General features: G+C 40.6%; 1 protein-coding gene across 1 annotated transcript in view; it reads right to left on the bottom strand.

Moving 5' to 3' along the window:
• Positions 1 to 12,219, bottom strand: part of CCDC83 (coiled-coil domain containing 83) — a 75,587-nt gene that overhangs the window by 56,571 nt on the left and 6,797 nt on the right. The window contains exons 2-3 of the mRNA XM_030199758.1: positions 11,540 to 11,667; positions 35 to 119 (exon numbers count right to left, since the gene is read on the bottom strand). Of these exons, the coding sequence (XP_030055618.1) occupies positions 35 to 119; positions 11,540 to 11,640 (186 nt within the window). The 5' untranslated portion in view covers positions 11,641 to 11,667. The remainder of the gene's footprint in view (positions 1 to 34; positions 120 to 11,539; positions 11,668 to 12,219) is intronic.

The raw sequence follows: 12,219 nt of genomic DNA, 5'->3' as shown, positions 1-12,219 counted from the left end.
ACAAGGAATGCATCTTTCCTTATCTTTTACTTACTCTCTCTTTGTATCTTCTGTTCTTTTCTTCAATTTGTCTTATTTCAGCCAAGGATGCATCAATAGAAGATTCTTTTATCTGAATTCTGATGAAAACAAAATATATTTATTAAAATTAATTTTAAGCCTATCGTGCCCATTTTCAAAACAGAAAAGCGTCTAAAAAGTGGCATAAAGCAGCATTTGGATGTTTTTTTCTCATAAAAATGTCCAAATCGGTATTTCTGAAACCTATTTTTACATGTTTCTCTATGAAGTCCGTCAGAAATACATCCAAATATCAAGGGGGTGTGTCAGGAGCATGTCAGGGTGGGACTTGGGCATTCATAAGACTTAGATGTTTTTCAGCCACAATGGATCAAAACAAAAACGTCCAGGACTAACACTAAGACGTTTTGAGCTAGACCTGTTTTTATAACGAATAAGGCACAAAAAGGTGGCCTAAATAACCAGATGACCACTGGAGGGAATTAGGGGTGACCTCCCCTTTTCCCCCAGTGGTCACTAATGTCCTCCCACCCCCAAAAAGTGTGATGAAAAACATTACTTGCCAACCTCAGATGTTATACTCAGGTCCATTAGAATAGCATGCAGGTCCCTGGAGTAGTCTAGTAGTGGTGCATTGCACTGCAGACAGGTGGACCCAGGCTCCTACCTCCTCCTACTTGTTACACTTGTGGAGGAAACTGTGAGCCCTCCAAAACTCACCAAAAACCCACTGTACCCACATAAAGGTGCCCCCTTCACCCGTAAGGGCTATGGTAGTGGTGTACAGTTGGGGGTAGTGGGATTTGGGGAGTTCAGCAGACAAGGTAAGGGAGCAATGGCGAGATGTGTACCTGGGAACAGTTTATGAAGTCCACTGCAGTGCCCCCTAGGGTGCCCTATCGCTGTCTTCGGATGTCAGGGGGGATCAGTCTACTAAAATGCTGGTTCCTCCTACATCCCAATGGCTTGATTTTGTGCATTTTGCACATGGACGCTTTTTTTTTTTTTTTTTTAAATGGACCCCCCCCCAAAAAACATCCAAATCACAAAACGTCCAAAAAAACAAAATGTCCAAATCACAAAGGCTTTGCTGAAATCCAAGTAGATTATATCTCCTTCCTTCCCCCTACCTTATCTCCCCTCCCCTCTTTCTCCTCCTTCACCTTACTCTCCTCCTTCTTCTCCATCCCTTCCCCCTCCTTTGTCTGCCCCTTCCCTCATCCCTTTCCCCTCTCCTTTCACTCCTCTCTCTTCTATCTTTCCTTCTTTCACTTTTTTCTTTTATCTTTTTCCCTTTTCCTTTGATCCTTTGGATTTTTATACATGGCATTTGTTCAACATGTATTTAACAATATAAACACATGATTTAGGATATGTTAAATTTGTTCATTGTGGACATTAGATGCCATATCAATTGTTGACTAGAATTTTTTCAGGTAAAAATGTTTGTCTTGCGTATGAATTAGTTATGGAAGTCTTGTTCTACCATATCACTGTGCCTTAGGTTGTGCATAGCACATTTACTCTCTTCCCTTAATCTCTACACAATACTAACAATACTTGATATGTCTGTAAAGATTTTTACCCAGCCTTTTTAATGGTTTTGTGTATTTATATTTATGATTACCATATTTTTTTACATACGTATTTATATTTTTCTGTCTATGTAGACTCCTGATACAGGCCATTCAACCAAAACACAGCCTGTGTCGAGTCGTTTAGAAGACAATATTAAAGTTTTGCAAGCACCATTGGTTTGGAGTGTCGGTTGTCATCTCCTCTGTTTCTTATGCCTGGTCAATCAAGACATAATAGGCCAACAGGTCACTGAGATGCATTCTGACAAAAAATATTTGGAGATTCCACAGACAGAGGTGCTACATATATTGTAGGGTAACATTTGGAGAGTAATTCTATAAAGGGACCTATTTGGAGCCTATTCTATAAAGCAGTGCTTCCCAAGTCAGTCCTGGAGTACCCCCTTGCCAATCAGGTTTTCAGGATATCCATAATATTTCTTATTTTTTTCTCCAGAAATTGTATTAAATTTTCATATAAGAAGAAAACTTATAAAGTTCCAAATACATAAACAAACATATTGTGCAGAGGAAAGGAAAAATTGTGAGTCCATCACTGCAGGATGTTGATATAGTCTTTGAGCATGAGATTGAGTTGCACACGTTGCCTCAGTTGTATGCAAATCTTTCATGCACATTCATGCACGACCATTTACACCAACCATAGAACTGGTGTAACTGCTTGCACCTAGATTGCTAAAATATTGAATTATAGCATTCTATAATTTACATGCACAATTATGCACCCCGCCCATGTTGCACCCAGACTCTGCCAATATATATATGCTCACCTTCAAAATACATGCCATTGTATTTGAGTATTTATATTCCATTTAAGCCGCAACAGCTCAAAGCAGATATCAAAACTTAATTTAGCTGCTCATGCATAGTGATACAAAGTACAATATGCAATAAACAATTTCTAACTTACATCGACTCTGCCTACCTTTCTTCTCCATACTACAGGCTCACTCATCGAGCTCCATCCTAATTTAACTTAATTATAACGCGGATCGTTAAACATCTGACAAAACAACCATGTTTTCAACACCTTCCTAAAATCTCTGTAAGAAATCTGCTGTCATACCTCTAATGGAAGAAAATTCCAAATTACAAGGCCCTCCCCCTGTATCGTATAAGTGAAAAGCATTTGGGAGAGCTGTTTGAAGGTGAATATCATAATGAGATCACAGATGTCTCCTAGAAACATAAGGACACATAGAGGCTCATTTTCAAAGCACTTAGCCTCCCAAAGTTCCATAGAAACCTATGGAACTTAGCCTCCCAAAGTGCTTTGAAAATATGCCTCATAGGGGCTCATTTTCAAAAGAGAAAAATGTTCATAAAATGGCATAAATCGGCAGATGGACGTTTTACTCTTTAAAAACTGCAAATTGCTATTTTCAAAAGCTATTTTTAAAGACTTTTTTTTATGCTGTTCGTCTGCAGTGTGACCAAATCTCAAGGGGGTCTACCAGGGGCACGTTAAGGGTTGGATTTAGGTGTTCCTAAAACTTGGACATTTTTCTGTCATAATGGAACAAAACAAAACGTCCAGGGCTAAAAGGTGGATGTTTTGGTCTAGACCTGTTTTAATAACGACTAAGTCACAAAAGATGCCTGAAATGACCATATGACCACTGGAGAGATAAAGGAATGATCCTCCCCTTACTCCCCCAGTGGTCACTGACCTCCTCCCGCTCCCCAAAGATGTGAAAGAAACAGTACATACCTGTCTATATGACAGCTTCAGATGTTACGGCCAGTTCTATTACAGCAGCATGCAGGTCGGTGCAATGCATCGTACAGAAGGGGGCCCAGGCCCATAATCCACTCTGTTACACTTGTGGTGGAAGTGTCAGCCCCCCCCCCCCCCCCAAACCCACCAAAAACCTACTTCTCCCTCCTGAAAGCCATAAGGACTATTGTAATGGTGTATAGTTGGGTACAGTAAGTTTTTGGTATGTTTTGGAGGGCTCACCATACAATATAAGGGGGTAAGGGTGAGATGTGTATCTGGGATCGTTAATGTGAAGTTCATTGAGGTACCTCCTAGGGTGCTCCACTGCTCTGCTGGGATGTCTGTGTGGCCAGTCTACTAAAAATGCTGATTCCTCCTACATCCCAATGGCTTGATTTTGTGCATTTTTCACTTGGACTTTTATTTTTTTCAAAAATGGTCCAAAAAGATAAGAGAGAGAAATCCACCTAAGTGGATGAACACAAACTCCCACATAAAAATAAAAGCACAAAAAAGTGGGAAATGGACCAATGACTCCAGAGAAACGGGAAATAAAATACCAAAGAACCACTTTATTCATTGAATAAAGTGGTTCTTTGGTATTTTATTTCCCGTTTCTCTGGAGTCATTGGTCCATTTCCCACTTTTTTGTGCCCAAAAAGATAAGTACATAAGTAATGCCACACTGGGAAAAGACCAAGGGTCCATCGAGCCCAGCATCCTGTCCATGACAGCGGCCAATCCAGGCCAAGGGCACCTGGCAAGCTTCCCAAATGTACAAACATTCTATACATGTTATTCCTGGAATTGTGGATTTTTCCCAAGTCCATTTAGTAGTGGTTTATGGACTTGTTCTTTAGGAAACCGTCTAACCCCTTTTTAAACTCTGCTAAGCTAACCGCCTTCACCACGTTCTCTGGCAACGAATTCCAGAGTTTAATTACGTGTTGGGTGAAGAAACATTTTCTCCGATTTGTTTTAAATTTACTACACTGTAGTTTCATCGCATGCCCCCAAGTCCTAGTATTTTTGGAAAGCGTGAACAGACGCTTCACATCCACCTGTTCCACTCCACTCATTATTTTATATACCTCTATCATGTCTCCCCTCAGCTATCTCTTCTCCACGCTGAAAAGCCCTAGCCTCCTTAGTCTTTCTTCATAGGGAAGTCGTCCCATCCTCGCTATCATTTTAGTCGCCCTTCGCTGCACCTTTTCCAATTCTACTATATCTTTCTTGAGATGCGGCGACCAAAACTGAACACAATACTCAAGGTGCGGTCGCACCATGGAGCGATACAACGGCATTATAACATCCTCACACCTGTTTTCCACAAAGCACAAACCCCGGGATTCTATATATCGCACTGAATCCGAAGCATATTCCATAACAATGCACATAAGCTAATTGGTTAACAAGCTAATCAGCACTGATAATTGGATGTTAACAACCATCAGCACTAATTGACATTAATTAGAATTTGCACACACTACTTGCTAAGTGTATTCTGTAATGTGGTACGTGTAAATTCTAAGTTGCATAGTTGAACATGGGATGTGGCCATGGATGTATCTAAAATCTATGCACATTGTTACAGATTCTCCGCACCTAATTTAGGTGTCGGGATATAAACCAGGTTTTACTTGGCATAATTGGCCACGACTAAATTTAGTCTCATGGACCGGCACTTGGCGTATTCTATAACCACGTGAAAATTTAGGCTTATTCTAGAAAGTACACCTAAATTAAGGAGTGCTTAAACAAATTTTATTCCGGTGCTGAATTTTTAGGCGTGATATATAGAATCTAGTCCAAAATGTCCAGAAAAACCTTCTAGGAAATGACCATTTTCAAAGAAAAAAGATAAACGTTTTTCAGCTTCGAAAATGGTTATGTTTGAAAATGGTGATGTTTGCTAATCAATTTTTGGATGTTTTCACAAAACGTCCAAGTCGGATTTAGATGTCATATCCAAAATGCCCCTCATAGTGAGTACTACATGCCAAACAGTGCTGGAGTATGAACATTTATGTAGATGTGTGCCATTATTCTGGACATTAATACATGTTCTTGGTGTTTAAAATGTTGGCATCCTCCTACTACAATTATTCTCTTAGTGGGCATACAAAGATGTTGGCCTTTTGTAGAACACCAGGTGGAAAACAGCTCTTTCACTTGAAGACAACAAAGGGCAATTCTATAACCTGGCGCCTCCAGTTAGGTGCACCGAGCACCAATTCTATAACAGCATGTGTGTGCCAATATACCGCTATATAATACTAGCATAAACCCAAACCGGAGTGCCTAAATTTCAGGTGTAAATGGGCGCAACTAAGTGTGCCATGCAAAGAAGGTAACTTACGGTATGCTATAAGTTATGCACGTATGTTGGAGACTTGCTCAGGCCCCTCTCATGCGCTACTAATATGCACACCCCCTTGCAGTTACATGCTATGACACTTAATCTGAGGACGGCAGAAGCCATACTCTTGAGAATGAGATGGAACCAGTTTTGCTGAAACCATGAAACAATGAGAATCATTTCACTTGGACATCTCCGACGTTTTGCTATTAGAGGCATTGGTGGATACTCAAAAGGAGAGAACCCAATTTTGTTTAACATACTTGTAAGTCTATTAATTACTCTCATACAGAGTTTTGGACTTCGTGTCTACTGTTATGCTGATGACATCCTGATAACATTAAGTGTTTCCCCCCCAAACCTTAGATCTCTCCTGTTTGAATCAGGGTTTAAATGCTATTGTGGAATGGTTAAAAGCACATTGATTAGTGTTGAATTTGGAAAAAATGCAGCTATACTGGATCACATGGTATCAAGAATGTCCAGTAGGTATGCTCATATTATTTGGCACCCCTATTAAACCAGTGACATGCTTCAGATACTTAAGACATACTGATTGATTCTGAATTAACATTTGAGAATCAACTTAATAAAGTGGTGAGAGAGGGCTTTATGACACTGAGGAGACTACGTGCAATAAAGCATTTATTTAATGAACCAGCACTGCATGCATTAGTGCATGCACTGCTGATTTCTCAACTTGATTATGGTAATATTATTTATGCATGGTTGCCAGTATGCATTTTGAAACGCTTACAAACTCTACAAAATACAGCAGTCAGATTATTAGGCAAACAAATACAAATTTGATCATGTTACTCCTTTATTTTTACACTTTCATTAGTTGCCTATTTCGCATAGGCTTCATTTCAAGGCATTGGTTTTGGTTCATAAGGCCTTTTATTAAAGACAGCCATCATGTCTAAGTACATTAATAATACCTTATTCACCAACTAGAGTACACTGTTCTATTCAAGATTTTAGAATGGTAGTCCCTAGTGCGCAGAGTAAGACGGGAAAGAACGAAAGTGTCTTCTATTGTTTGGCTCCCAATCTTTGGAACATGCTGCCAAAGGAGTTGAGGGTAAAGGCCAGTCTAAAAAAGTTTAAAATTCTTAAAACTTTTTTATATTGTCACGCTTTTCATCTGTTTGAAGATGGGGTTGGGAAGATTTATTGAGGATATTGCAATTTTAGAAACGTAAGTTTTTGTCTTCCTGTGACTGTGCTTGAATGTGTGGGTCAGGTATTTCCTATTTAGAAATGGCATGCTTTTCAATTTTATGTTACTGTATTTAATTGTTAACCACCTAGATCTGCTATAGCCTGGAGGTATATAAAGTTTTAATAAAACAAAAAACATTTTATTTTCAGCTCATCCTGTGTGAGAAGAGTTTGAAACTGGTGTTTCAAGTAGCAGAGATGTAGATTAGCATTTTTGCTGTTTGTGAATAAGTCTGAGGAATTCCCCAGTGTTTGAAGAACTTGTTGATCTAGCACACTCATGAGGCTGAAATGGTTGTTGAACCTGAGAAGATCCAAGATGGAAGTACTGTGACAGAGTGCTGTATTCCTGCCTCTTCCTATTAAACTTTAGATTTTTCTGAAAAATGGGTCACAAACATAAAGTCAATTTGTAGTGTTACTCCACACAGCCAGCTCCTATGTCTTCTGGGCCAATAGACACATTTGTTACTAAGCCTGCAACATGCTTGCTTGCTTCCACAGAGGTGGACAGTATCTCTTCATTGCCCTCAGATCTTGATGTTACTTTTAGTCTGCAGATTTTCCTGTTGAGACTGCAAAGAAGCCCATCTGGTAACTTTGCAGCAGTGGCTCTGAGCTCAGTGCCCAGTGCTGACTGTAAAGTCCCTATGCATGCTTGGAGAGTCAGCAGTGTCTAAGCATGGCGAAGTGGCCAGGGACACCATGGCTCTGCAGGAACAGTGTTGAAAGCCTTACAGAAATATATTTCTGAAGTGAGAAAGAGCTTCAGGAGTCTATTTCAGTGGCACTAGTAGCAATGCAGACTGTCCTTTCTTCTACTGCCTCAGCCTAAGACTTACTTTCACAACTTATCGGATGGCATGGCTTGCTTGGAGAGATCTCTGCTGTATCAAATGAAAGAAATCATCCAGAAGTTGGAAAGTATTGTACAACAGCTTGATCTTCAGCTGGAGACGGTGGAGGTGAAACAGGAAGTTACATTGATGGGATATAAGGTCAATGTATCACAAAAAAGAGGGGAGGCTTTAATAAAAGCCTCTATTTATTTTTATTTGTTGCATTTGTATCCCACATTTTCCCACCTATTTGCAGGCTCAATGTGGCTTACATAGTACCGTAAGGCGTTCGCCTAGACCAGTAGAGGAACAAATACAATGTAATGTTGAGGTCAAATAAGGTAGACAAATACAGTTAATGGCAAGGTCAGATAAGGTAGGTATGTTTCAGGCACAATAGGGTCAGAGAAAGGGGGGTTATATAATGTTCAGTATGAACTTTGGTTTTGCTGTGTTGCTGAGTTGAGGAATTTAAGTTGGGTCGCTAGGGTACGCCTTTTTGAACAGATAGGTTTTTAGTGATTTCCTGAAGTTTAGGTGGCTGTGGGTTGTTTTTACGGCTTTTGGTAGTCCATTCCATAGTTGTGTGCTTATGTAGCAGAAGTTGGATGCATGGGTTGCTTTGTATTTGAGACCTTTGCAATTTGGGTAGTGAATGTTCATGTGTGATCGTGATGATCCGGTTCTATTTCTGGTTGGTAGATCTATAAGGTTTGACATGTAACCTGGGACTACGCCATAGATGATCTTGTGGACCAGGGTGCAGACTTTGAAGGTGATACGTTCTTTGATTGGGAGCCTGTGCAGTTTTTCTCAGAGGGGAGTGGCCCTTTCGAATCGTGTTTTACTGAATATCAACCTGGCTGCTGTGTTTTGGGCTGTTTGGAGTTTCTTTATGAGTTGTTCTTTGCATCCCGCATAGATCCATTGCAGTAATCTGTATGGCTTAGTACCATTGATTGTATTAGGTTATGGAATGTTTCCCTCGGGAAGAAAGGTTTTACAGGTTTGAGTTTCCACATTGAGTGGAACATTTTCTTTACAGTGGAGTTTACTTGACTCTCAAGTGTAAGATTGCGGTCAATCGTGACGTTGAGTATTTTGAGGCTGTCTGAAATAGGGAGGGTGTGGTCTGGGGTGTTTATGGTTGTGGGTTTGTAATTATTGTGTTGGGATGAGAGGATGAGGCAATGTGTTTTTTCAGTATTGTTTCACTTGAAATGAATTTGCCCATGAGTCCATGGTGTTCAGACCATGTTTGATTTCGTTGGTGATTTCTGTCAGATCGTGTTTGAAGGTGATGTCAATTATGACATCGTCTTCATAGATGAATGGGTTGAGGCCTTGATTGGATAATGACTAGGCCAGTGGGGTCATCAGTATGTTGAAGAGTATTGGTGATAATGGTGATCCTTGAGGTACACTGCAGTCTGCTTTCCACAGTGGTGATATGTTTGTATTTGATTTTACTTGGTATGTTCTGGTGGTTAGGAAACCTTTGATCCAACTAAGTATATTTCCACCAATCCCGAAGTGGTCTAGGAGACGTAGTAATATATTGTGGTTTACCTTGTCGAATGCGCTCAACATGTCAAATTGAAGAAGGACCAAGAAAGGGATCTGGGTGTCGTCGTCGATAACACACTGAAACCTTCTGCTCAGTGTGCTGCTGCGGCTAAGAAAGCGAATAGAATGTTGGGTATTATTAGGAAAGGTATGGAAAACAGGTGTGAGGATGTTATAATGCCGTTGTATCGCTCCATGGTGCGACCGCACCTTGAGTATTGTGTTCAATTCTGGTCGCCGCATCTCAAGAAAGATATAGTAGAATTGGAAAAGGTGCAGCGAAGGGCGACTAAAATGATAGCGGGGATGGGACGACTTCCCTATGAAGAAAGACTAAGGAGGCTAGGGCTATACAGCTTGGAGAAGAGACGGCTGAGGGGAGACATGATAGAGGTATATAAAATAATGAGTGGAGTGGAACAGGTGGATGTGAAGCTTCTGTTCACGCTTTCCAAAAATACTAGGACTAGGGGGCATGCGATGAAACTACAGTGTAGTAAATTTAAAACAAATCGGAGAAAATGTTTCTTCACCCAACACGTAATTAAACTCTGGAATTCGTTGCCAGAGAACGTGGTGAAGGCGGTTAGCTTAGCAGAGTTTAAAAAGGGGTTAGACGGTTTCCTAAAGAACAAGTCCATAAACCACTACTAAATGGACTTGGGAAAAATCCACAATTCCAGGAATAACATGTATAGAATGTTTGTACGTTTGGGAAGCTCGCCAGGTGCCCTTGGCCTGGATTGGCCGCTGTCGTGGACAGGATGCTGGGCTCGATGGACCCTTGGTCTTTTCCCAGTGTGGCATTACTTATGTACTTATGTACTTATGCTTTTACCTGTGGCTATTTCATGCTTGGATTTAGACAGTAGTACAGTTTCAGTAGTACGGAGGGGGTGGAATCCTGATTGTGATTCATGTAGTAATGAGAACTTGTGAATTAAGGGAAGATAAGAGTCCAGTGAGAATTCTGTTAGGCATTGTAACCTGAGGCTTGTGAATTTTCCCCATGATCCTACTATCTTTGAGGTCGAAATATATAAGACGTTTATGGTTTCAGTACTAAAGATTCTTTTAGAATCTGTACCATCTTTATCTAGGGTGTATTATTAGCTACAAACTAAGAAGAAGGAGAATGAAGAGCTGGGTCTGTCTTCTCAGTTGACAATGGAAGTTGGTGTTAACAGACATTTTGGAAAGATCAAGATTGGATCCAGTAAGGACTTTGCTGATAACATGTGCACTTGATCCTGACAGAGATTGGCTACATAAGATGTTTTTTTCAGGGCCAAGAATGCGGTTTATAAATTGTAAAATTAAGATAGCAGATGTTGCGAGGGCTACACAGAAAAGGAGACAGGTTTTTTTTTTTTAATTTTGGCTAAGTGTATTGCAAACTGGAGGTTTACTTTTCCTATGGTTTCCTTATAAATGTTAAATATCAAGCTGAAAGACATAACTTACTATCCAGCCGATATTCAAAGCAATTTAAGCAGGAAGGAGCCTCTCCTGCCCACTTAAATCACTTACCACCATCTAAGTGGTGATATTCAGCGGCACTTAATTGGACAGTGCTTCTGAATGTCCCCACAGACCGGCCAATAAAAAAGTGGGCAGGTCAGGGGTGGCACTGGGAGTGGTGTTGGGGAGGAACCAGGGGTTATTTGGGTGCCTGCAATATTCAGTGCTGGCACCAGCAAAGAAGCGGGTGAATTTAGGACACCTTAAAAGCACTGAATATCAGCTGAGACCCGCATAACTATTTTGTACCTAAAAAGGCCACCCAGGCCTACCTCTATCCTTGGTGGTCCTTGTGCATGTAACTGGCAGTATTCTATAATTTGGCACGCAACTTTACGCACTAAGCGTCAAATTGTCCACAAGTTTGCAAAATTAGGAGGAGATTTGTGCAACCAAGGATTTAAACCAATGCTTCCCAAATCTTTTTTGCCTATGATCCTATTTTAATGTGCTACCTCCTTTATGTATATACCTTGCTCCATGCTGACTTCCAGCATCACCTGACAACACTGCAGCAGGCTCCTCCTCCAGCTGCATAGCCAGACTTACAGCATCCTGTCAGTCTGAGTGGGCTGACACCACTCAATTTATTTTGGTCTCTATGGTCACAACCCCATTTGAGTATTTTGTGACTCTATTTGGGAACTGCTGATTTAAAAACTTTCATTTTAAACCTTCTTATACTTACTGAAAAGCTAAAAGTGCTTCTGCAAATGTCAATTTATCTTCTGACTTGGATTTCTTTCCTTCTTTCTTCTTTCCCTTCCCTTTCTTCTCTGTTTTACCCATGATTTATAGTTAAGTGCTACCTGTATTCTGAGTGCCAAGATTAAAAGAGAAAGCTGGTTAGCTCATTTGACTGCAACACCTTGATTTATTTTACTTAGGGCCTCTTTTACTAAGGCGCGCTAGCGTTTTTAGCGTGCAATAAATAGAGACATCCATAGGAATAAATGGACATCTCTAACATTTAGCGCGCCCTAAATATTAGCGCGCGCTAAAAACGCTAGCGCGCCTTAGTAAAAGAGGCCCTTACTATTTAATAAGGACTGAGGCACATTCAGGGGTTGACATTCAAAGTGATTTAACTAAGCGGGTCAGGAGTGGATATTCAGCAGCACTTAACCAGGTAGTGCTCCTGAATCTCTGAGAGTGCACTTGGCAATCCCCAGTTGGTGCTGAAGAGATCTGGGTGGTTGATTTGAAATTAAGCCAGGAGTCTGCGAGTACTGGCGATATTCAGTGTCAATGCCCACATAGCTAACTGGGCATGCTGAACCACATAAATAGTGGTACTAAATTTGCCCAATTAGCTAGGTGGGTAATTGCACTGAATATCGTCTGTACTCCAGATGGATTCTGGATGCC

The sequence above is a fragment of the Microcaecilia unicolor genome, chromosome 4 (genome assembly GCF_901765095.1).
Source record: "Microcaecilia unicolor chromosome 4, aMicUni1.1, whole genome shotgun sequence".
Taxonomy (NCBI): domain Eukaryota; kingdom Metazoa; phylum Chordata; class Amphibia; order Gymnophiona; family Siphonopidae; genus Microcaecilia; species Microcaecilia unicolor.
The sequence above is the reverse complement of the archived record's forward strand: the minus strand, read 5'-3'. Positions and strand labels throughout refer to the sequence as shown.